At 45.2% G+C, this 23,594-nt stretch overlaps 1 protein-coding gene across 2 annotated transcripts; it reads left to right on the top strand.

The window, feature by feature from the left end:
- The first annotated feature begins 1,597 nt into the window (after positions 1 to 1,597).
- VPS33A (VPS33A core subunit of CORVET and HOPS complexes) lies at positions 1,598 to 20,293 on the top strand. 2 transcript variants are annotated; one of them, XM_008142675.3, is made up of 13 exons: positions 1,598 to 1,767; positions 3,776 to 3,841; positions 4,941 to 5,068; positions 5,950 to 6,136; positions 9,212 to 9,328; positions 10,740 to 10,914; positions 11,668 to 11,861; positions 12,951 to 13,077; positions 13,904 to 13,971; positions 14,652 to 14,789; positions 15,361 to 15,498; positions 18,974 to 19,142; positions 19,759 to 20,293. In XM_008142675.3, the coding sequence occupies exons 1-13, from the start codon at positions 1,666 to 1,668 to the stop codon at positions 19,938 to 19,940; spliced, it is 1,791 nt and encodes a 596-aa protein (XP_008140897.2). In that variant the 5' UTR covers positions 1,598 to 1,665; the 3' UTR covers positions 19,941 to 20,293. The 2 variants fall into 2 exon arrangements, with proteins under 2 accessions (XP_008140897.2, XP_054568700.1); XM_054712725.1 differs by lacking the exons at positions 18,974 to 19,142; positions 19,759 to 20,293 and adding an exon at positions 16,293 to 16,398.
- Positions 20,294 to 23,594: the final 3,301 nt, after the last annotated feature.

Raw genomic sequence — 23,594 nt, 5'->3', positions numbered from 1 at the left:
CAGTGTAGTAGGATTCCCTTTTCTCCACATTCTCACCAGCACTTGTCATTTGTGGATTTGTTTATGGTAGCCATTCTGACAGGTGTGAGGTGGTACCTCGTTATTTTAATTTGCATCTCTGATGATCAGTGACTTTGAGCATTTTTTCATATGTCTTTTGTCCATCTGTATATCCACTTTGGTGAAGCATCTATTTTAAATATATATAATAAAAGTGTGATATAATTAGACTGGACAGCTGAACAACCTTCTGGATGTCATTCTGGATGTCCTTCCGGATGGAGCTGTGGCAGCAGGGGCCGAGGCAGAGGTGGTTAGGGGCGATCAGTAAGGCAGGTGAGCAGCTAGGGGCAATCAGGCAGGCAGGCAGGCAAGTGGTTAGGGGTAATGAGGCAGGCAGGCAGGTGAGCAGTTAGGAGCCAGCGGTCCTGGCTTGCAAGAGGGATGTCCGGGTTGCGAGAGGGTGCAGGCTGGGCTGAGAGACACCCCCTCCCGTGCACTAATTTTGTGCACTGGGTCTCTAGTGTATATATATTATTTCAGAGGGAGAGGGAGAGAGAAACTTCAATGATGAATGAGAATCATTGATTGGCTGCCTCCTGTATGCCCTCTACTGGTGGTCGAGCCCACAACCTGGCATGTGCCCTTGACGGGAATTGAACCAAGGACTCTTTAGTCCACAGGCCAATGCTCTATATCTAATAAATGATTATTCTTTTTGCCCAGTGGTACTGATATGTTCAGTTTCTTTTATCATAATGGTTTTTCTTCAAATGAGCAAGCACTATAGATCCAAATAGCAATTTCTACTGCAGTCTTGCTGATAAACAGCTTTAAGAACTTGGTATATTCTTTTTTTAAAATGTTTTTATTGATTTGAGAGAGAAAAACATCTGAGGAAGAAACATTGATCCCATACATCCCATATGCACCCCAACGGTGACTGAACCTGCTACCTGGGCATGTGCCCTTGACCAGAAATGGAACCGGTGATCCTTGGGTGCGCAGGGCTGAGAGGGCCGACGCTCTGACCACTGAGCTCACCGGCCAGGGCCTGATAAGCTTTTGTATGTGAATGACGTGCTCCTGTGATTTCCACAACTGATGAGGTAATATGCGAATTTTACTGATGAAGCAAGTGCTGGGACCTGGATTCTACATCGGATAGTATTTCCTAAGAAAAGTCTACTAAGAAGAGCCAAACAGACAAGTCCCTCAGGTTCCTTCGGACCCTGGCCATTTTTCTAAATTTTAGCCCACAAACCAAAAGAGCAAAGAGAAGGACCTTTTAATCGCTCTAATTGAAAATATTCTCATTCACGTTTAGCTTCCAATGACCATTTTACAGCGAGTACGCTCGCTGCTAAGATGAAAGTGGCGATTTTTAAAACTTAAACGGAGCGAGCAGGATCCAGTCTCCGCCTTTAAACCCAATTGTCAGCGCCCAGCGCCTTCAACACAGAGACAGTGTCAGTGGAAGAAGCCGGCGGCGCTAGGGCCCGGAGGAGCCGCAGGCGCCGGCCAGGCCAGTTCCGGTTTCCAGGTTTGCGTGCGAACGCCAGCGTGGTCACGTGGACGCGCTGCCACGTGACTCCGCCTATGGACCCCAGGAGAGGCTGAGGGGACGCGTTTGGATGAGGCGAGAAAGGGGGGTGGTGGGGCAAGATGGCGGCGCACCTGTCCTATGGGCGAGTGAACCTGAACGTGCTGCGCGAGGCGGTGCGTCGGGAGCTGCGCGAATTCCTGGACAAGTGCGCGGGGAGCAAGGTGAGCGGCGGGAGGTGGCCACGGCGCCCTGAAGCCCCGTCCGGCCTGGCCTCATCCGGTCCGACCGCTCGGGCTCCCCCCATTGGCTGAGGTAGCTGGAGCTTCCCCAGAGGAGGCGAGCAGGCGGTGGGCCCCGGGGCGGACGGCCCGCACTCCGCGTGGCGTCGCGGCGTTGTGTGGTAGCGGAGTCAGCCACCGCGTTGTCTCAGTGCCTGTGGACCAGCTTATGTCCGGTGCTCTGCAGACACCGGGGCGGGTGGGGTGATGATGCCTTGCATTACAAGGATCATAGGTGTCGTAACAAATCCTACTTTGGAAAGTCTCTGAAGCACCAACACCGTATCACCTGCTGCTCGTGCGGAGAAGGAGAGAAGTTGTTACTTGAGGTTTTCCCTGGACCTCCCTGTTAGACGTTTCCTGCTAGCACCCAGTTCGTAATGGAATCCGAAACTGTAGATCAGGGACTTTTAAGTGATACTATGCTCTCTCCCCCTAGAATCTGTCAGCTCATCCCTCCCCCTAAATAACTGGCAGTAAAACTCTGACCAGAAAAGGAGAACTGCGGAAACTCAGGAATCCGTCTTAGAAGAGAAAGCCAAGAAGTAGAGTGGGTGCTAGCAGCCATTGAGAGGAGAAAACAGGCTAAGCCCTAGATCCCCAGTTCAAGCTCCAGAAATGATGCCCAAATCTGAAGAAGGTCGTGGATTGGATCACTGTCAATACCCTGGATGTAATATTGGATTATAGTTTTTGCAAAATGTTACCTCTGGGAAACTGGGTAAAGTATGGAAGGGATACCTCTGGAGTACTTCTTACAACCGAATGTTACCTACACTTATCTCAATAGGAGTGTCGGTTAAAAGGAAAAGAAATGATCCTGGAGTTTAGCAGAAATGCTACCTGTGGGGTCGTTAAGTCCTAAGTTGGGGTTCTGACTCCCCTTTATTATTCGTACAAGGGGCTTGACCCTCGTGGCACTGGTGGCCCCCCTCTGCGGCCTCGCCCCTGCCCCTGCCTTGGAGAAGGTCGTTCCACCATCCGGTCTAATTACCATATTAGCTCTTTATTATATAGGATGCAAGGTCACTATGTGGCCTTGAACATGTTACTTAAATTTTCTGAGCCTTTTAAACTGCCGTCTTCTGTCAAAAGAAGATTTGTAATACCTACATCAGAGGTTTTAATTTTTAAAAAATATATTTTATTGCTTTTTTACAGAGAGGAAGGGAGAGGGATAGAGAGAAACATCGATGAGAAACATCGATCAGCTGCCTCCTGCACACCTCCTACTGGGGGGGTGCCCGCAACCAAGGTACATGCCCTTGACCGGGATCAAACCTGGGACCTTTCAGTCCGAAGGCCAACGCTCTATCCACTGAGCCAAACCGGTTAGGGCCAGAGGTTTTAATTTTATGTAATTGGATTATGATACTTATATATAAAATACTAGATTGAACTATTGCCATTGGCAGTTTTCATATGGTTTAATCCAGTAATACCATGACAAAGGTACACAACACACTACAGCTCCTTTCTGTTGAGGGTAGTGATGAAGTCTTAATTTTCCTGTGACCACCACTACCATCCCTTGCCCTTGCTGTTATCCTTTAGACCTGCAGGGTATGAATGTGGTCAGAGTCTATTAAAATTTTTAATTCAGAGCCCTAGCCGGTTTGGCTCAGTGGATAGAGCATTGGCCTGTGGATGGAAGGGTCCTGCGTTCGGTCCCGCGTGGGTTTGATTCCGGTCAAGGGCATATGCCTGGGTTGTGGGCTAGATCCCCAGTAGGGGGTGTGCAGGAGGCAGCCCATCAATGATTCTCATCATTGATGTTTCTGTCTCTTCCTCTCCCTTCCTCTCTCAAATCAATAAAAATATTTTTTTTAAAAAAATTTTAATTCAAAGTTTGAAGCAGAGAGTCCTACTATGTATGACTGCTATTTTCTGTTGATACTGTTGACATTCCTGATAGTAACCATAATAAGAGAATGTTTCTCCCCTCTTATAGGCAATAGTTTGGGATGAGTACCTCACAGGACCATTTGGCCTGATTGCACAGTATTCACTACTGAAGGTAAATGAGCTATTCTGGGTTTGTTGAGGGATTAATAATTGCATTTTTGCAGTAATAATGGAATTTTACATTTTCTCCTGAACAATTGGCTTATAAAGCTGTTTGGTGTTTGTAAACACGGATACTAATTCTTGGCTAACATCTTGATCCTTTGGCCTGTGATGCTACACTGATTCTAATTCTAGGGAAATTACTAACATTGTATTATATGACCACTAGAGGCACATAACACAAAATTTGTGCATGGCGGGGAGGTGTCCCTCAGCCCGGCCTGCACCCTCTTGCAATCCGGGGCCACTGGCTCCTAACTGCTCACCTTCCTGTCTGCCTGATCACCCCTAACCTCTCGCCTGCCTGCCTGATCGCCACTAAACACTCGCTTGCCTGCCTGATTGCTCCTAACTGCTCAACTGCCTGCCTGATTGCCCCTAACCACCACTGCCTGCCAGCCTGATCACCCCTAACCACTCGCCTACCTGCCTGATCATCCCTAACCACTCTGCCTGCCTGCTTGATTGCCCCTAACTGCTCGCCTGCCTCATCACCCCAAACCGCTTGCCTGCCTGATCACCCCTAACCACTCTGCCTGCCTGATCACCCCTAACCACTCTGCTTGCCTGCTTGATCACCCCTAACTGCTCGCCTGCCTGCCTCATCATTCCTAACAGCCTCTACCAGCCTGCCTTATCACCCCTATCTGCTCACTTGCCAGCTTGATCACCCCTAACTGCTTGCCTGCCTGCCTGATCACCCCTAACTGCCTCTGCCTCAGCCCCCACTGTAGCAAATTTGTCACAAGGACGTCTGGAATGACGTCCGGAAGGTTGTTCGGTTGTCTGGTCTAATTAGCATATTACCCTTTTATTATTATAGATTACCTGGTGTCTTTGATAGGTAATCATGTGAGAGTCATTTGAATTCAGATACAATAACAGTGACTTCGTCCTGAAACTTGGTGCTTTATACATCTGGCTTTGGGGAATCTAAATTTGGATAATTAAGTGCTAAGAGCATTTGGCTAGGAGGGTAGGATGTCTGAGTCTGGATATGACAGGTGAAGACAGGTTTTTTTGTTAACCTTTTGTGTATGTTTCCCTAGGAACATGAAGTGGAAAAAATGTTCACCCTTAAAGGAAGTCGTTTGCCGGCAGCTGATGTCAAGAATATTATTTTTTTTGTCAGACCCAGGCTAGAATTGATGGATATAATTGCTGAAAATGTGCTCAGGTATCTCTCAGAGCTTGTGTTTGATCCAAAAGAGGTTGGTCCTCCCGGTGGTCTTAATGTACTGAGCTCCTCATTGCAACCCCAGTCTCTTACCAGTGCATTGGAAGGTGGTCTTTTGAAAACGGGGGCAGGCATGAAAGGATAGGGGGGGATGGGACACTTGTGAAGTTGTTCAAACAGTTTTGGGGGCGGGGTGTCATTGCATAACCCAAATCTTTTATAGGACAATTAAATATTTGGACCTGTATTAGTATAAGGGACCCTAATTAAAAAGAAAAACCTCTAATGGTTGTTTTTCAGTATACTGAATATAGTGTACTTGAATCTTATAAGCAGAATAAGAGCTGATTAAAATTTAATACAGCATCGCTATATAGAGGAAGTTGTCCCAGCCCAGTCTGCACTCTGGTACAATTGATTGGTGTGGCCCCTAAAGCCTTAAAAGCAAATGAGCTATTTTGGGAAGTTCACTGTGAAGGAGAGTGCAGGGGGGAGTCAAGAATGATCTTTCGTTTTAATATAAGACTCTGTATCTGCATTGGTTTGGTTTAAAGAGCCATTTGTTTTCAGGAAGACACACATATCCTGTTTCAATAAACCTGAAAGCTTTAGTTTCCCATAAGTACTTTAAGAGGATGCTAGAAAATGCATTACAAAGTTGTGGCAATGAATCAATGTTGCTTTCCTTTCAGGGAGGAAAAAAAAGGAGAGCAACTGTAACAATTTGGGTCTGAAAGTCAATATTGGTATATTTATCTAGCCAACATTTATTTAGTGCCTGCTGTGTACCAGATGTAGGACCAGGCTCTGAGAATAATATAAATAAAATAGTTTGTGACCTTAAAGAGCTCATAAACTAACAAACGTTACTTCTTTTGCAGTGAAGACAGACGTGGCCCAGCAAGAGATTTCCACATTTTGTTTGTGCCACGACGTAGCTTACTGTGTGAACAGCGGCTGAAGGATCTGGGTGTTTTGGGCTCCTTCATTCACAGGGAGGAGTATAGCTTGGATCTCATTCCCTTTGACGGGGATCTCTTATCCATGGAATCCGAGGGAGCCTTCAAAGTAAGTCTGGTATTTTCTTTCTTAGTGTCAGACTTAAACTTTTGCCAAATTTTCAAGTATGACAGTGTCCAGGCTATTGTTTTAACTTGCATTTCCTTGGTTACTGGAAGCTGAGCTTTTTCCATAGATATATTAATGTTTAAGATTTTTCTTTTTAGCAAATTGCGTGTTCATTTTTCTTTGCCCATTTTTTCCTTTTGAAGAATTCTTTATATATTTTGGGTACTTATCATTGGGGGTTATAAAAGCTGCTAGTATCTTCTCCCAGTCTGTGGCTTGGCTTTTAACTTTAATTATAATATCTCTTCCCCAGGGAGACATTTCCAATGATTAAGTAGTTACATTTTTAAAAAATGTTTTTATTGATTTTAGAGAGAGAGGAAGGGAGAGGAAGAGAAAGAGAGAAAGAAACATCGACGTGAGAGAGAGACATCGATTGGTTGCCTCCTATACACACCCTGACCTGGGATCGAACCCACAACCTGCGTACATGCCCTGACCCGCTAATCGAACCCACAACCTTACAGTGCATCTGATTACGCTCAACCAACTGAGCCATACCGGCCAGAGCTGGACTCTTTTTTCCCCCAAATTCCAAACATAGAGAAAAGTTGAAAGAATTATAGAGGGAGCCTGCACATACCCATCACCTAGATTCTGGAATTAACATTTTGCCGTATTTGCTTTGTCACATATCTATAATAGTACTCTCATAATTAATTCACACATGTAATTAATGTGAATTGGCAGCAGCTAGGAAATGTGTCCTGACATGACAAAACCTGTCCAGAGGCACGAACTCCTGTTTATGTAATCCGGGATTTGCAAAGAAGGGCAGAATTATTTACTGCTGAGAACCTTTAGCCCTGGGCTTTGTGTGTTCACCTAAGGGTTCAGTTTAGAAAACAAGCAAGAGTTCTACCTAATGTTAAATTCAACCCTGATTTCTGATGGAGTTGCATTTTACTTATGTGATTAAAAAAAATTTTTTTATTGATTTTTAGAGAGAGAGGAAGGGAGAGGGATAGAGAGAAACATTGATGAGAGAGGAACATTATCCATCAGCTGCCTCCTGCATGCCCCCTATTGAGGATCGAGCCCACAAGCCAGGCATGTTCCCTGACCGGGAATTAAACTGGTGACCTCTTGGTTCATGAGTTAATGGTTAACCGCTGAGCCACACTGGCTGGGCTATTTATGTGACTGTTAAACTGCGAGCATTTCTCAGCATAAGGAGGCACTCTAGAGCTTTCCATGCTTGCAGGATATGATGATCATCTCCATCATTCTACTGTACAAAATGTGGGGATTCCAGTTCTGCCCAGTTTAATGCTCAGTAACACTGCTGAATCTATTGTGATCTTAAGTTGTTTGTAGATGTAAAAATCAGTGTATATAATATCTACTTTGTAAAAACTAACTTAACCCTTTGCACTCGCTTGCTTTTTTCTCGATTCCTTTATTCTACTCGGGATTTAATTTTTTTAATACCCCAGATTTTACAAAGCGCGGCAGTAGAATAAAAAACTGGAGTTTCTTTTCATACAAACTTATTTATTTGGATTTTTTTATATTTCAAATTATTGATACATTCAAAGAGTAATTTTAATCTCGACATCCTAGTGCAAAAGGTTAAAAAATAACTTTGCAAAGTCAAAAATGTGTATTTAAATGTTAATGGGTGTTAGCATTTGGCTCTCCCAAAACACGCTCATGGATTGAAGTGCCACGGGGAATTTCGAACATGCAGAATAGAGTTGGGATGTCAATACAAACAATCTCCCCACCGCCAGTAATATTAGAGCAAAAAATTTTATACCTGTTGTTAACTCTTATATCTTTCTTAAAACATAGAATTATTTTAAAATGCCTTGGTAGTAATACAACTTTTAAGCTAAAAAAATATATGAATGCTCTTTTAAGATATGTTCCCTGATGGTTTTTTTTTTTCTTGAATTTTCACCTTATCTCTGCTCCAATCGGGAGTTTTTAGTAATTTTGACAGAAAGTCTGTACACATTCTTGATTTTGGCCTGTCACATTCAGTGAAATGGTGAGATGCACGAGACTCGGAAGAACCTTCCACTGTCTCTTCCTTAACCCCTGGCCATCCCTGTCCCCTCCCTCCTGGCTTTGGAGACTAGAGGTACGTTGGTGGTGGTGCACCGAACCATTGGATGATGGTTGTAAAAAACCCAAATTTATAATAAAAGTTAGCCTTAATTAAGCACGTTTCAGGTGCTAAATATAAAGCTGTCTTTATAAGCATTTAGTCCTTATGCTATGTGGAATGTGCTCCATTCTACAAAGGAATAAATCGAGGCACAGAGAGGTTATCTAGTTGTTGTAGGGACCAGCTGGGAAGTGACAGCGGGGATCAGATCAAGGCACCCTGAGTCCAAAACCTGGGCGCTTCCTTCCAGTGTCAGAACTGATAGCTTCCGTTTCTCACTTCACAGCAAAAAAATATTAAAAAATAAGTATATTTTTGTATATTTTACAAAATGCACTTTGTATGTTTTATAAAGTGAAATATGTTTTCTGAGAATGATAGCGTACTTTAAAGATGGTTCGACCATTCCTTTTCCTCTCTCACAATGTTTATGGCTGTCATTTGTTGTTGGTACATGTGAAAACCTGCCTCATGTTTGTAAAAACTGCCAAGTATTCTGGTGTGTGGTCATCTGGGACTTTGGGGGTCAAGGAATGCGCACATTTGTGAATATTAGCATGTGGCCCTCCCAAAATAGCCTACCAAAGTTTACATTCACCATGGCAAATGGGAGAACCCGTGTAAGCCTTTATTCAGTAATTTATTCAGGAGCTGATAAACTAAGAGCTGGCCTGCCTGGTGAACCCTTTTCTTCCAGAAGGTTCTGCCCCCGGAGAACTGCTTCCACAGCTGTACCCTGAGAGCTGAGCTGTTGGTCGTGTTACCTAGAATGCCAAACAGCAGCTTTGTAAAAGGGACTTGGGTCCCATCTCCTGCTTCCCCGGCAAAGTGGAATCCCAGTGCCAGACGGGTGGGCACCCAGGTGACCGTGGCCTGACAGTGACCTTCCATTTCTCCCGCAGGAGTGCTACCTGGAGAGCGACCAGACCAGCCTCTACCACGCGGCCAAGGGGCTGATGACCCTGCAGGCTCTGTACGGGACCATCCCCCAGATCTTCGGGAAAGGAGAGTGCGCCCGGGTGAGAAACGGCCGTGTTTCTGATGGGGAAGGACGGGGCCCCTCGCACCCAAGAAGGGGGAGGGAGTGGGAAGCCATTTATAAACAAATCCCGCTAATCCTTTTTATTTGGGAACTTGCCTACTTGCTAAAACTACTCATAACCCCCAAAGTGATGGTCAGTGTTTTGTGGACATGCCCGAAACAGCAAACAGTTGGAGCTGCCCAGTGCGCATGTTGGCGGCTGAGGTTGAACAGAGGGCTGCTCTGCCCTCTTGTTTCAGCTCCTGTTGTAAACAGGGTCCTTTCTGCCACTAAACGGGCCCACACACTGCTTAATGCCACAGTTTTTGCCCCTTTGTGCTGCTTATTGGTGGTTTGCTGTTAAAACGGTCCTCTCGCAGAGTGAAAGGGTGTCTAGTGTCCCTGAGCTCAGAAAGGCTGTGACAAGCCTCCTGAGAAAACACGTCAGGCTAGCTTCATTCAGGTGTGGGTGATGGTGCCGTTGGGCTGTGAGCTCACTGTCAGTGAATCAATAATATATTTAAAATATATATATATATATTTTAATATATTTTATTGATTTTTTACAGAGAGGAAGGGAGAGGGATAGAGAGTTAGAAACATCCGATGAGAGAGAAACATCGATCAGCTGCCGCCCGCACCCTCCCCCACCCCCCCACTGGGGATGTGCCCGCAACCAAGGTACATGCCCTTGACCGGAATCGAACCTGGGACCTCTCAGTCCGCAGGCTGACGCTCTATCCACTGAGCCAAACCGGTTTCGGCTAAAAATATATTTTTATTGATTTCAGAGAGGAAGGGAGAGGGAGAAAGAGATAGAAACATCAATGATGAAAGAGAATCATTAATCGGCTGCCTCCTGCAGGCCCCACACTGGGAATCGAGCCCACAACCCTGGCATATGCCCTGGCTGGGAATCGAACCATGACTTCCTGGTTCATAGTCGATGCTCAACCACTGAGACATGCTGGTTGGGCTCAACAATATATCTTAAACAAAGTGTCTTTAAACAGCAACACATTAAACAAGGTTACATATTGACCAGTTGACGGACATGTGACCAGAGCCCGAAGGAACCTCACCCTCTGTTTCCTCCAGGAGCTGTGGCTCAGTACTCGCTAATTCCTATTCACATGACTTTATAGAACACAGCCACCAGGAATAACACAGACAGACTGTCCCTGACTTTGTGCCCCATTGAGAAATACCGGTTGCCATTGGCCACAGTGTGCGTGTTGTGATGGGTGGCCAGCAGCAAATGCTTTCTATAGCTGCTATTTCTTATCTATCTCACCATTCCACAGTTTTTCTCTTTTTTTACTTTTCTGATTGTCTTTCTGTTTTTAGCCAAATTTTAAAATCGGCTCATTCCCAGGAGGGTCCCACCTGATCCAATATTTTATTTCCAGCAAGTGGCCAATATGATGATCAGGATGAAGAGAGAGTTCACAGGAAGCCAGAATTCCGTATTTCCTGTTTTTGATAATCTCTTACTGCTCGATCGAAATGTGGACTTGTTAACGCCCCTTGCCACTCAGCTGACGTATGAAGGACTCATCGACGAAATTTATGGCATTCAGAACAGTAAGAAAAGTGCCATCTATTTTTACTAATAGGTCATTTGACCAAGATAACAGTCATTTTTTTGAAGGTGCTTTCTTTGCATATAACTCAGAGAATATTTGAAAATTCAAAAATACTGCTTTTGACTTTTAGACACTAGAGGTAAACAGTGTCCAAGCGAACGGGCTGGCCCATGTGTAGTGTGAGGACTGTGCTTGTGCCGGTGAGCAGAGGCCTGGGTAACATCCAGGCGGCACTGCAGCCGTGTGGGAAGCTGTGGGAGAGGTGGCCTGGGGTGGGTTTGGAAAGGGGGAGAGTGTCGAGGGTGGTGCTGGTGGGGGCAGGCAGCAGCATCAAAGCGGGCAATGACAGGCGACCAGCTTGCTAAAGCAGAGAATGTAGCTGGGAACGTCACTCGGGGGGGACAGGCTGATACGGGCATTTGGGGACACGAGGGAAGTTGGGAGGCCTGCAAGAGTTTAGGCTTGACAGAGTCTTAGGTCAGAGGTCACCAACGTCTTTGTTTTTGGCCCATATGCTGTTTGTTTCTGTCAGCATTTAAAACTAGAGAAAATCTTGATGATAATCCTGACTGATTTACTTATGATCTGAGTCTACTTTGATCATGGAAAAGTCAAACCCTCAGTGCTGTGCACCATTTTCAGTCAAGGCGGCTTACGTGCCCTTTTGGGAAAATTCTGCTCTGAGCCTGGGCATGTGCGTGGTTCTCCCAGGAAGTGCACACAGGCGCTTGTTCCTGTCCGTGCTGTCCAGGTTACGTGAAGTTACCTCCGGAGAAATTCGCGCCCAAGAAACAGGGCGATGGCGGTAAGGATCTTCCCACGGAAGCCAAGAAGCTTCAGCTGAACTCTGCGGAGGAGCTGTACGCTGAGATCCGCGACAAGAACTTCAACGCCGTGGGCTCCGTGCTTAGCAAGAAAGCCAAGGTGATCTCGGCTGCGTTTGAGGTGAGCTGGTGTGGCTGTCACCTGCCGCTCTTGTCACAGGCCGGACCGCCCTTTTAAACTTCTCCTGGAGGAGAAAGGTATTCGGTTAACTCTTTCCCCTTTTTGGGGAGGGGCAGGCAGTATTTGCAGTTTATAAGCTTTTGCCATAAACACTTGTTTTCCCTCCTTTTTCATTATTTCTTACCCGACTTGAGAGGAAGCCAGCTGTACTGTAAATAAAAGGTCCTCTGTAATAGAACTTGCGATTTGGGGTGAAAACTCTCAAGGTTGAACAGCGTGCTGATGGCAGAGGCCCCTGCAGATTGGTGGGTGATAATGAGAGCGAAGTCCCCAGCGGCCGGAGCTTTGAAATTGGCAGCTTCATTCTCAGCTTCCTGCCGGCTCCTGCCTGGTCCCTGCGTCATTCTGGGTTCAGTTGATTTTGAACCGTGGGAATCAGTGCGATGTAGACGGAGTACTTGGGCATTAGAGACATGAATTTGGAGAACTTTTGAAAGCTAATTTTCCACTGAGTATGTATTTCCAGATTTCATCTTTCTTAGGAATTACATCCATTTAATTTGATTTTCATGTTTCTGAAGTTACTTTTGGTTTAAATGACTACTCAATTTTACAAGAAAAATATTTTCTCATCACTAAGTGAGGTTCACTTTGTTCAAGGACATTATTCAGAATTAAGGCTCAGTGATAAGGATGGCGCTTTCCTTCCTGTTACAGAAGGAACTTGCTGTTTATGTTCCCCTCGTAACATAGTGCTTTCCTTCAGTGTTTTACTGCAAAATGTCTGTGGTTTACCCAATACTGCCCCCCACGTATGTTTAGATGCCCACAAAATGCTGTTCCCGGCATGGTCTGGCACCCGGGAAGAGAAAACCACAGACATTTGCTCGGGACAGAAGCACCCGCGCTGTGAACAGGCACCGTGGACTGACCCTTTCTGGTTTTCCATGTGATGTTGGAGCTGGGTTTGGCCTGGTTCATTTTTATCCCATTCTTTTGCCACATTAAACTAAACTAAACTAAACAACACAAAGAACAGAGCTCTCGACAGTGAGTATCTTCCTTTCTCGGTGGTTCTGCCCACTTCAGGAGAGGCACAACGCCAAGACGGTGGGGGAGATCAAGCAGTTCGTCTCCCAGCTGCCCCACATGCAGGCCGCCCGAGGCTCGCTGGCGAACCACACCTCGATCGCAGAGCTCATCAAAGATGTCACTAGTGAGTATCCAGGGACGAGGTTCGCCTGGGCTGCCTCGCAGACCTACCCGTGTCTGCCACGTGGCCGTGGCCATGGCACCTCTGGGATTCTCAGTGTTAATTAAGCGCACACATGGTCACAGTTAAAAGTGCGCCATTCGGCGTGAGCACATTTCTTTTGACTATTAAAATAATATAATCATAGGGTAAACTTTTTGGGATACCAAGAGGGAGCAAAAGTTTTCCGTAAGTTTGCCACCATAATATGAGGTTTTTTCCCTGTTGTTAAGGATTATTTAACTAGAGCAATGGGATGTTTCTGTTTCTGTTTTTCCCTTGAAAACTCTCCACCGAACTGGTATATGGCATACAGTGAGTGTTTGAAGGAGCTCAGAGGGTGTATATTAAACCAAAGACAAGCTTACTCTTTAAAACTCAGGCTGTAAAAGCTGCCTGGGAGATTGGTCGGTGCCCTGTACTATGAAGTACACTTTGAGTCTTAGCTCTCGCACAGTGTTGGATAGAAATCAGGTGACACTGGGTTGAATCTGATGATGCAATACTCTGGGGAAATTAGCTTTCACTGAAACTGAGGCAACATTTTCGAGTTTTGAGGATAGCAAAGAGGTTCGGGGTCCACCCTATCTAGATGGAATTAAGGCATGCAGGGTCGTAGGGTTTCCATGCTTTTAGAAGGTTTTTGCCAGGAGGCTGTTTCAGCCTGTGGCCTGCCTGCTTTTTTTGCATGTCTTGTTTCTTAATCATGCTCTGTTCATAAAAGCACTTCACTCAGATAAATGGACATTTATTTGATTTCTATGTTGCAAATCTCCTACTTACATTTTAGCTTCTGAAGACTTCTTTGATAAGTTGACAGTGGAGCAGGAGTTTATGTCTGGAATAGACACTGATAAGGTTCGTGAACAATTAAACTGTCTAACAAATAATAAATACTGTAGCAAACATAAGGCCATAGCTAGAAAAGCAATGGCTTTGACTCCAATGTCTCGCTTAAGTATTTTTAAGAGCAAATGCAAAATGAAAATACAGATTTTATCAGTAACAGATATTTAATGTTACTCTGTGGAGAGCACTTTCTGTGATGCACGGAGAGGTGAGACCCAGCCCCCAAAATCAGAGCTTTAAGGGCTGTAATAGGCAAATTGAGATACTTGCTTTCAGAGAGAATTGGTCATATATTTCTTTACATAGTCACCTCTATTAGTAAATTTAAAATGGTTCATTTTATGAAAATTTCCATCTTCTAAAAACATTCCTGTTACTGATAAATTGCTACTTTACTGGGATAGACTAGGTCACACATCCCTCTCAGGACATTGTCCATAGAGATAGATGAGCCCAGACGAGCATCTGGATTGTTGAACATGTCCTCACCGGCCTTATGCTCCTGGTGACGCGGGGGGAGGGGGGATCCCAGGGGCTGAAGGGGGCTTAGGGAATGGGAGGTTGGGGGTGGGGGGTGCCGTTCTCCCACATATCTCCTTTATTTGATTTTTAAAACTAATAGTATGTATCAAGGTCTTGAGGTCCCCAAACCAGGTGATGGTATAGGTCTGTCTGTACTTTGTTTCCAGGTCAATGGTTACATTGAGGATTGTATTGCCCAGAAGCATTCGCTGATCAAGGTGTTAAGACTTGTTTGCCTCCAGTCGGTGTGCAATAGTGGACTCAAACAAAAGGTTCTGGATTATTACAAAAGAGAAATTCTCCAGGTCAGTGTGTGTGTGTGTGTGTGTGTTTAATATATTCTTATTGGTTTCAGAGAGGAAGGGAGAGGGAGAGAGAGAGAGATAGAAACATCAGTGATGAGAGAATCATTTACCGGTTGCCTCCTGCACTCCCCACACTGGGGATAGAGCTCGCAACCCATGCGTGTGCCCTGACTGGGAATCAAACCGTGACCTCCTGGTTCATACACGGAGCCATGTGAGCCGGGCTAGGTCAGTATATTTTTAAATTACTAATTTGCCAAGGGAGAAAACAATAAACAAACAAACAAAAAAAACCAACACAAAGACTTCCAAAATCTGCTCATTTCAGTTGGGCCCATAAATTTTGACTCTGAATACATGAAATGCCTCTGAAACAAATGAGCTGGATTAATTGTGATGGACAGGCAGTTTTAGGGCAGGTTCTTTCCCCGTGCCACGGTCAGTCACAACCTGGACCTCAGTGGCGTGCCCTGGAGAGCAGAACAAGTCGATTTATCAGAGGTGCTCTTTTATGAAAGTCGCAAAAGCCTTTTCCTGATCTGACACCCAGGCCGAATGACTTGTCTTGCAGACGTATGGCTACGAGCACATTTTGACCTTACACAACCTGGAGAAGGCTGGCCTACTGAAACCGCAGATCGGGGGCAGGAACAATTACCCGACAATCCGGAAAACCCTGCGCCTCTGGATGGATGACGTCAATGAACAAGTAAGGCGCCCTTCTCACGCCAGCTCACTCAGTAACTGGTTAACAGTCTTGGTGCCAGCAGTGTTCTCATGTGAAAAAGTAATGCATTTGTGTGTTATATCTGTCAGAATCCTAGCAGGAGATGGGGCGCTCACTCTGGGTAGTTTGAGGAGAGTGTCATAAAGATGGGGGCGGGGGCAATGAGAGGCAGTGCAGTGGGCAGCCCTTACCAGGCAAGGCCTGAGGGCAAGGAGAGCGAGCTGTTCCAGAAACCTGTGCCAGTCGTGGACAGAAGAGCTAACTGGAGAGGCCGTCTGACAAGACGAGGGGTGACCGGCCTCTGGTTGCGGGACACAGCCAGCCTCCAGCTGAGTCACAGAGAGGAAGCCAGGGTGGAAAAACCCTGACCTCACTGCTGCCCACTCTCCCGTGCTTATCTGGTGCTTCCCGTTGGCCCAACCCGAACAGAGGGCTCGGAGTGCGTTGGTGCAGAGCCTGCAGTCTGCCCTCTGGGCTCAGAGCCAAGAAGGGCAGAGAGGATCTGGGAGGAACCCAGAATGTGCGGTGAAAAGTCAGCTTGTGCTAAAGTAAGGCCGACAGTGAAGTTAGGTTCCTTCCACATCTAACCCCAGTTTCCCCTCAAAGGCAGCTGTTGTAACCCTCACCCGCTTTTGAACCCTTCCAGAAAGATTCTGTGAAAATGGTGCATATTCTGTACCATTGATCTCCAAAGCAGGTGCACCTTGTTTTACAGGGGGTTGATTCCACTCTTCCTAAACTTCTTTCTCTTATATTCTCTCTTGGTTTTTCATTAGGCTGCCTCTTGCAACAAAGACTAATAATTAGACTGTCTCCTCTGTCAGCAGCAAAATTGGATTGTTTTTCCCCGTTTGCAATATAGAGACTTCATTTCTGTTGTACAATGTAAATGATTCTTCAGTTTGGCTCTTCACCGATCTGACCTGCTGCTCCCACCCCACGCATCATGTCCACTGTCTCTTGAAGGTCATCCTGTGATCTGCCTCTTTATTTATTTTTCTGTTTTTGCTTCCATTTTTATTAGAATCAATGCTTTAGGGCTTACATTTAAATAAAGGTTTATTTCTATAACATAACTGTGGGAGCCCCTTTCACATCCCGCGTGGTTCAGGGTTCTGGTTCAGGGTTCAGGTTCTGAAGAAGGCCGCACACAAATGAAAAAGAGACTTTGAAAAGTATTAATTTGGGAATATTGGGGGCCAGGCAGGAGCCCACCTCTAGGGGGAGGACTACCGCCTTGCTTTGGCCTTGCCATCCCTTTTATTCAGGTTTGGGATACACCCATCGCCCTTAGGCAGGTAATTCCAGTAACAGGCAGATTATCTTATCAGTGAGGATTTACAGGATGATTTGGTGGGGAAGTTGCCTGTTACCATTGTCTCAATTGGATAGGGAGTGGTTGGCTCTGACCTTTCAGAGCTTCAAGATTGACCAGCCTTCCACATCTTTCTATTAGTGAGACAATGATCGGTTTCCGGCACATGACAATTACAATAGTTATAATAACTTGCAATAATTAGAAATAAGCATTTCTTGATGTCTCTGAGAGGCAAAAAGTACCCTAATAAAATAATATCTATAAATTCATAACAAAACTAAGTAAAAATCCACCCCTTACCACATCCTAACATATTTCACTAGAATTAAATACAGTATGTCTTTTATCACGTGAAACAGACATTAAAAATACAGTAACCATTTGTGAAGAGAAGTGGCAAACAGCGTTTCTCAGGAGAGCCTAAGACTAAGGATACTCATCATTGCAGAATGATTTATAAGCTAATCTGCATCAAGGCAAAATAATAACTGGATTTCTCTGAGATCCTTTGATGATAGAATTTTGTGTTCGGTGAGTCACATGAGAAGAGGGAATCAGTAAATAGGAAAAGAAACTCCTTATGGGCTATAGCTTCATGGTTTGAGTCCAGAGGAGAAACCCTGGGAAAACAAATACAAACGAGGTACAAGCCAATTTTCCAGCTCATGTATTGACACGAACTCCTTCACTAAGAAAAGGAACACATGGCAGCTGGGAATGGGAAGTTGGTTGTTATATTTCTAGAGGTTGCAGCCACAGCTTTCGGGAGAAGAACCATTTCTGATGGCAGAGGTAAGAACAGAGATAAACCCACACTTAAAATCTGCAGTTACTATTGAAGGCAGAGAGTCATGGTCAAAGTGAACTCCCATTCTAATAGAAAGGTAGAACAACCCCCAAAGTCCAATGTGGCATTCTTAAATAAGGCCCTATATTTTAAAGATATTCCTTTGCTTAACATGGAGAAAGAAAAAAACATAATTTTATAATTTAGTCAGAAAAAGTCATACAAGATATATGCTTTATGTCCACGGGTTTCTGAATTCATATGCTTTTAAAAAATCTTGATCTTAATCAAACTTACCTGCATAATATACTAGTATTTACTATTAAACCAACCAAATTGCCAAATGCTCTCAAAAGATACGTATTTTTTAATATATATTTTTTTATTTCAGAGAAGAAGGGAAAGGGAGATAGAAATATCAATGATGAGAAAGACTCATTGATTGGCTGCCTCCTACACACCCCCTACTGGGGATCCAGCCCGCAACCCTGCAACCCGGGCATGTGCCTGACTGGGAATAGAACTGTGACCTTGCCGAAACCGGTTTGGCTCAGTGGATAGAGCGTCGGCCTGCGGACTGAAAGGTCCCAGGTTCGATTCCGGTCAAGGGCATGTACCTTGGTTGTGGGCACATCCCCGGTAGGCAGCTGGTCGATGTTTCTCTAGCATCGATGTTTCTAATTCTCTAGCATCGATGTTTCTAACTCTCGTTTCTAACTATCTAACCCTCTCTCTTCCTCTCTGTAAAAAATCAATAAAATATAAAAAAAAAAAAAAAAAAAAAGAACTGTGACCTCCTGGTTCATAGGCTGACGCTCAACCCCTGAGCCACACCAGCCAGGCCTGCCTTGTTTTTTTAAAGTTCTTTGTACTTGTTATGAGGTGGTTCTACAGATATGCCATCTTTATAATTTAACAGGTTGCTATTGCTAGTGATTCAGGTTGTTCCCGGTCTTTTCCTGGTGCAGATGGTGTTGCAGTTACTCTTGGTGCTTTGGTCTGGTCTCCCCTGCTGTGCCAGCTCCTCTGCAGGATAAATGCCTAAAAGTAGAATTTCTGGGTTCAAAGATTATGCACATTCACATTGTTACCCAGCTAGAGTGCCAAGTTACCCTCCAAAAAGTTTCTTGCCAAACGAAGTAACAATTTTCATCTCCGGTTCCTGGAGATGCTCTGCATTGGTTTTTCAAAATGTGAGTCAAAAGTCAGCTTCCAGCTGCTAAGATGTGGGGGGTTATTTGTGGCTTTGCCTTCAAAGACAAATCAAATAATTTTGGGTTATCCGAAAGGCCACAGTTAGGTGGCTCTGAGTCTCTATGCCCACAGGCTTTTTCCCCCTTTCATTTTCACAGAATCCCACAGACATATCCTACGTGTACAGTGGCTACGCCCCGCTCAGTGTGCGGCTGGCCCAGCTGCTCTCCCGGCCTGGCTGGCGGAGTATTGAGGAAGTTCTGCGCATCCTCCCAGGGCCCCACTTTGAAGAACGGCAGCCATTGCCCACGGGATTGCAAAAGAAACGTGAGTCTACAGCCCGGATCTACAGATCGTTCTGTGCTGTTAGTGTGGTTTTCATGTATTATGCAGTTGCTTTGTAGAATACATTTGTAAAGTCCTTGGGAGTCAGAGTCCAATATACCTCTTTTGTTAGTTGCTAATGTATATTGTAAGCAGGGGAACCATTATTCCCTCGGGGGTAGCAGCTTTCAGCTCCGGAGTTGAGGATCTCAGTAGTTAGAAAAAACATTTGAGAGCAAAATTGTGTGTGTGAGTTTCAAATGAACTGTCAGACCAAGACACATTTGACTTTTTTTTTTCCTATGAATGATGCAGTTTTGTTTTTTAAATATGTTTTATTGTTTTTTAGAGAGGGAGGAAGGGAGAGGGAGAGATAGAAACATCAATGAGAGAGAAACGTCAACCTTGATTGGCTGCCTCCTGCACGCCCCCTACTGCGGATCGAGCCCACAACCAACCAGGGCATGTGCCCTGACCGGGAATGGAACCGGTAACCTCTTGGTGCATGGTCTGACGCTCAACCACTGAGCCACACCAGCTGGGCAATATGCAGTTTTTAAGAGGTGGGAAGAGAAGCTCCAATAACATATAACTTAATTCTGAAATGTTTCAATTTTAGGTCAACCGGGGGAAAACCGAGTCACCCTGATATTTTTCCTCGGGGGTGTTACCTTTGCCGAAGTCGCTGCCCTGCGCTTTCTCTCCCAGTTGGAAGATGGAGGCACAGAATATGTCATTGCCACCACTAAACTAATGAACGGGGCCACGTGGATAGAGTCTCTGATGGAGAAGCCTGTGTAGGGCGCTCAGAGCGGACTGAACAAGTAAACTGCAGAATAAACTGCCCCTTGGAGGAAGTTGCTGGAAGGAAGTACAGCCCCACAGAGGAATAACAAACCCAGGAATACAAAACTGACTTTGGGGTCAGCCTCTTCAGTTATGCTGTTTTCTCCCTTCTGCTTCTCTTTTGTGTTCCTAACTTTTTGAAGAAAGAAGACAACCTAGATAAAGACATACCAGTTTTTTGTGGTCTCAGCTCAGTATCTTCATTAGAGACGTGTGGAAGAAGTATATTGAGGTGGGGATGGATAATCTTACACAGCTGCACAGATGGGACCAAGCAGGTAAAAATGACAATAAAAGTGGAAAGTGTTGTTAAGTGGTTAGAGTGTCGGTCTGTGCACCAAAGGATTGAGGGTTCGATTCCCGGTCAAGGGCACATACCTGGGTTGCAGGTTCGATCCCCAGCCTCTGTTGGGGCTCATGTGATAAACAACCAATATGTCTCTCTCCTTCTCTTTCCCTCTCTCTCTTCCTCTCTCCTTCCCTTCCTTCCTCCCACTCTAAAAATCAATGGAAAAACTATCGTCGGGTGAGGATTAACAACAACAACAAATTAAAAGATTTGCTTGTCCTGGTTTAATTTAATTGGCATTCAGTACGTGGAAATGGTCTTAATGAAATTGATTCCTGTGTTAGAAATCCTTTCTCAGATCCTTGTTATCCCAGGGAGATTAGTTTATACCTTCGAGCCCCAGCAGTGGTCAGCCTGGGCTGCCTTAGAGAGTGAAATGCACCTTTGTCCCTCAGTGTTTCTGCCTCCTGGGATTCAAGTCCAGTCGAGTCTCCTTGGCTGGGGTCTTTGTCCTATGAACAGATACTCGGTTGTGTCTCATGTGTCTGCATTCACTCGTAGCTCTCGACTTGCCTGCTCGGAGCATAGTTAGGTCAGCTCCTACAAATGCATTCCGCAGAAGACTTAAAAACATCAATTGCTTTATTTGTATGCAAATAGAAAGTGGTGAATAATTATATATTATACGCTTTTGTGTCAGTTCATTTAATACTTAAAGCAGTCTTTGTCTCAAAGGAGTGTGGCCTTACTGAGAAAAGGGTATGTGAATGGTACATTTATTCCTGGAGTGGGGAGATTGTTTACATCACGTCTGGACTTTTGTCTCATTGGGCAGATAATTCTGCTACACCAGGAGTCTGCATAGATAAAGAAGTCTACATAGGCACTGTTCTGTGTTTTACTACACACTTTTGAATTTTTGCCAACAGAGAAATAAGTATTTGAACTGTAGTTAACTGTGAAGCAGAGTGTAATGGTTAAAAGGAGGCAGATTAGTCTGTCTGGTGTGGCTCAGTGGTTGAGCATCAACCTATGAACGAGAGGTCACAGTTCGATTCCTGGTTGGGACACATGCCTGGGTTGCAGGCTCAATCCCCAGTGTGGGGGAGTGCAGGAGGCAGCCAATTGATGATTCTCACCGATGTTTCTATCTCTCTCTCCCCTCTCCTCTGAAATCAATGAAAATGTTTAAAAGGAAAAAAAAAAAGGCCAATTAAAAACAGCACATTGAATTCTTGGAGAGAACTGGGAAGGGAAGATCCCATGCGAGTCCCAGTCCATTTTAGCTCTGCCCTCCCTGGAAATGGATTACGGTTGATCATGATGTGCCTGTTTGTTGTTCTCAGTTGCATGTTCAAGACCTGCCTGTCACCAGGAGGAAGTGTTTGTAATCAGCAGAGCTGAATTCAAGAAGAAATGCTTTAAATAGCAGAGTGAACTGTCTGCAGACAGGAAGGGGGTTGTGATAGAGATGGCAGGTGTAGAAATGTGGCATCTCAGACCATGAATCATGAACAGACCGTGGATTAGACCCAGGCCTGATGTATTACATTGCCATGGGGTTTAATGATGGCATGCTACAGAAAACGGAGGATGCCTTTTTGTCAAACAGTTGAAGAAAACAATAATGTAAAATTTCTCAGATTCTTGTATTTCTAAATGAATGCATATGAACTTCAAGCCACATGTTTCTTAGTTTCAGTTCATCCGTGTGCCGAGCCAGCACGGCCATGGTATACTCAGCCCCATGTTGGGTGCCACATGTGCCGCGCCAGCACGGCCAAGGGTGAACCTGAGGCGGGGCAGTGAAGGATTTAGAAAAGACAAGAGAATAAAAGCTGGGTCTTGGTGGAATGCTGCTTCTCTGATGGAGAGACAGCCTGCAAGCCGTGTCTTTATTTTATAGCCAGATTCCACGAGGTAAAGTAAGGGTGTGGTCAAGATGTTAACAATGTTCTACTCAATTACATGCACCTGAACTCTGTCAAGCCCACATTACTCAGCCACGTGGGACCACAGCTATAATTGTACTGGGCGGGCTTTGCCCTCCAAGCTGGGACTTGCATGTGGCTTTGCCATGAGAGGACTGTGCCTTCTCATTAGTCTGAGGCTTGAACCTGTCCAAACACTGTAGCCGCTCTCCATACCCCGTTGCTATAAAATACCCAAAATTGGATGGTGACTAGAGGCTAGAACATAGTTGCCTCGAGACATCATCTGAAGGGTGTGAGCTGTCAAGGACTGGAATCTGGTGTTTTGTGTGTTTTTTTTTAATATACTTTATTGATTTTTTACAGAGAGGAAGGGAGATAATTAGAAACATCGATGAGAGAGAAACACTGACCAGCTGCCTCCTGCACGCCCCCTACCGGGGATGTGCCCCTGACCGGAATCGAACCTGGGACCCCCCAGTCCGCAGGCTGGCGCTCCATCCGCTGAGCCAAACCGGTTTCAGCCGGAATCGGGTGTTTTAATAGCCTCTCTTCTCTGTTACTTTGGTGTGGGATGAAGGTATAATCTTAGTTATACTTTCTTCCCTGAGACTACACAGGGCACAGCCCTTCAGATGACCAATTCTCTCGGGGAGCAATTACTGCTTGCTGACTTCCTGAGCACTTGGTAATAGTCTGCTCTGGTTTTTAGCTGAGCTGCGGCCAGGGCAATAATTTGATAATAAGAAATCCTGATCAAATTAAAGAGCCATTTGCTTCTGGCTGATGATGTTGACAAAAGGGTTGGTGTGTGCACTCCTGCTTTTTTTTTTTTTTAAGGTCAAAGAAACGTAACTACAAACTAGTACAAAAAGCAAAATAACCAGCAGCAGCGTCAAGTTTATTTTCTTTCACTCTTAACATCAGGAGACAGGTCCGCTCTGTATTTGCTGCATTCGGAACTGGCTCTTGTAGCCTCTCGTTGGAGGACTTGAAATTGGAAGTGGGCACCTTGGGAAGGTGACTTACGATGAGTCTCTAACCTGCTCAGCTCTGTGACCTGGAACCAAGCACTCAGCTCTTGGCTCTCAGTGCCTGGTTCTCACACACACGCATGCTCACAGTGGCATTTTTTTAAGACACTTTCGTTTAGTTGGCTGTCATAGTGAATGTCGTTTGTACGGTGGTTCTTTGCCTCTGACAATAGGATGGGATTGCTCTCCATGTGAGTGTTAGGAAAGGATTTGGAGTATATCCCACCCGCAGTGTTCAGAAAAGCAGACAAGAAGGGGCATGCAATACTCCCTGGTGTACCGCTGGCTCGGCCCATCTAAGTCAGGAGCTTTGCAGGCACCTGGGAGCGCTGTGGGCAGTGGTGGTGACAGGCAG

The sequence above is a fragment of the Eptesicus fuscus genome, chromosome 23 (assembly GCF_027574615.1).
Source record: "Eptesicus fuscus isolate TK198812 chromosome 23, DD_ASM_mEF_20220401, whole genome shotgun sequence".
Taxonomy (NCBI): Eukaryota; Metazoa; Chordata; class Mammalia; order Chiroptera; family Vespertilionidae; genus Eptesicus; species Eptesicus fuscus.
The sequence above is the reverse complement of the archived record's forward strand: the minus strand, read 5'-3'. Positions and strand labels throughout refer to the sequence as shown.

Excerpts from the sequence above, each read along its gene's own strand:
- VPS33A (XM_008142675.3), top strand. The coding sequence starts at position 1,666 with ATGGCGGCGCACCTGTCCTATGGGCGAGTGAACCTGAACGTGCTGCGC. Across the intron at positions 9,329-10,739 it reads GGAAAGGAGAGTGCGCCCGG|CAAGTGGCCAATATGATGAT; the intron begins GTGAGAAACGGC and ends TTTTATTTCCAG. Across the intron at positions 19,143-19,758 it reads CACGGGATTGCAAAAGAAAC|GTCAACCGGGGGAAAACCGA; the intron begins GTGAGTCTACAG and ends TTTCAATTTTAG.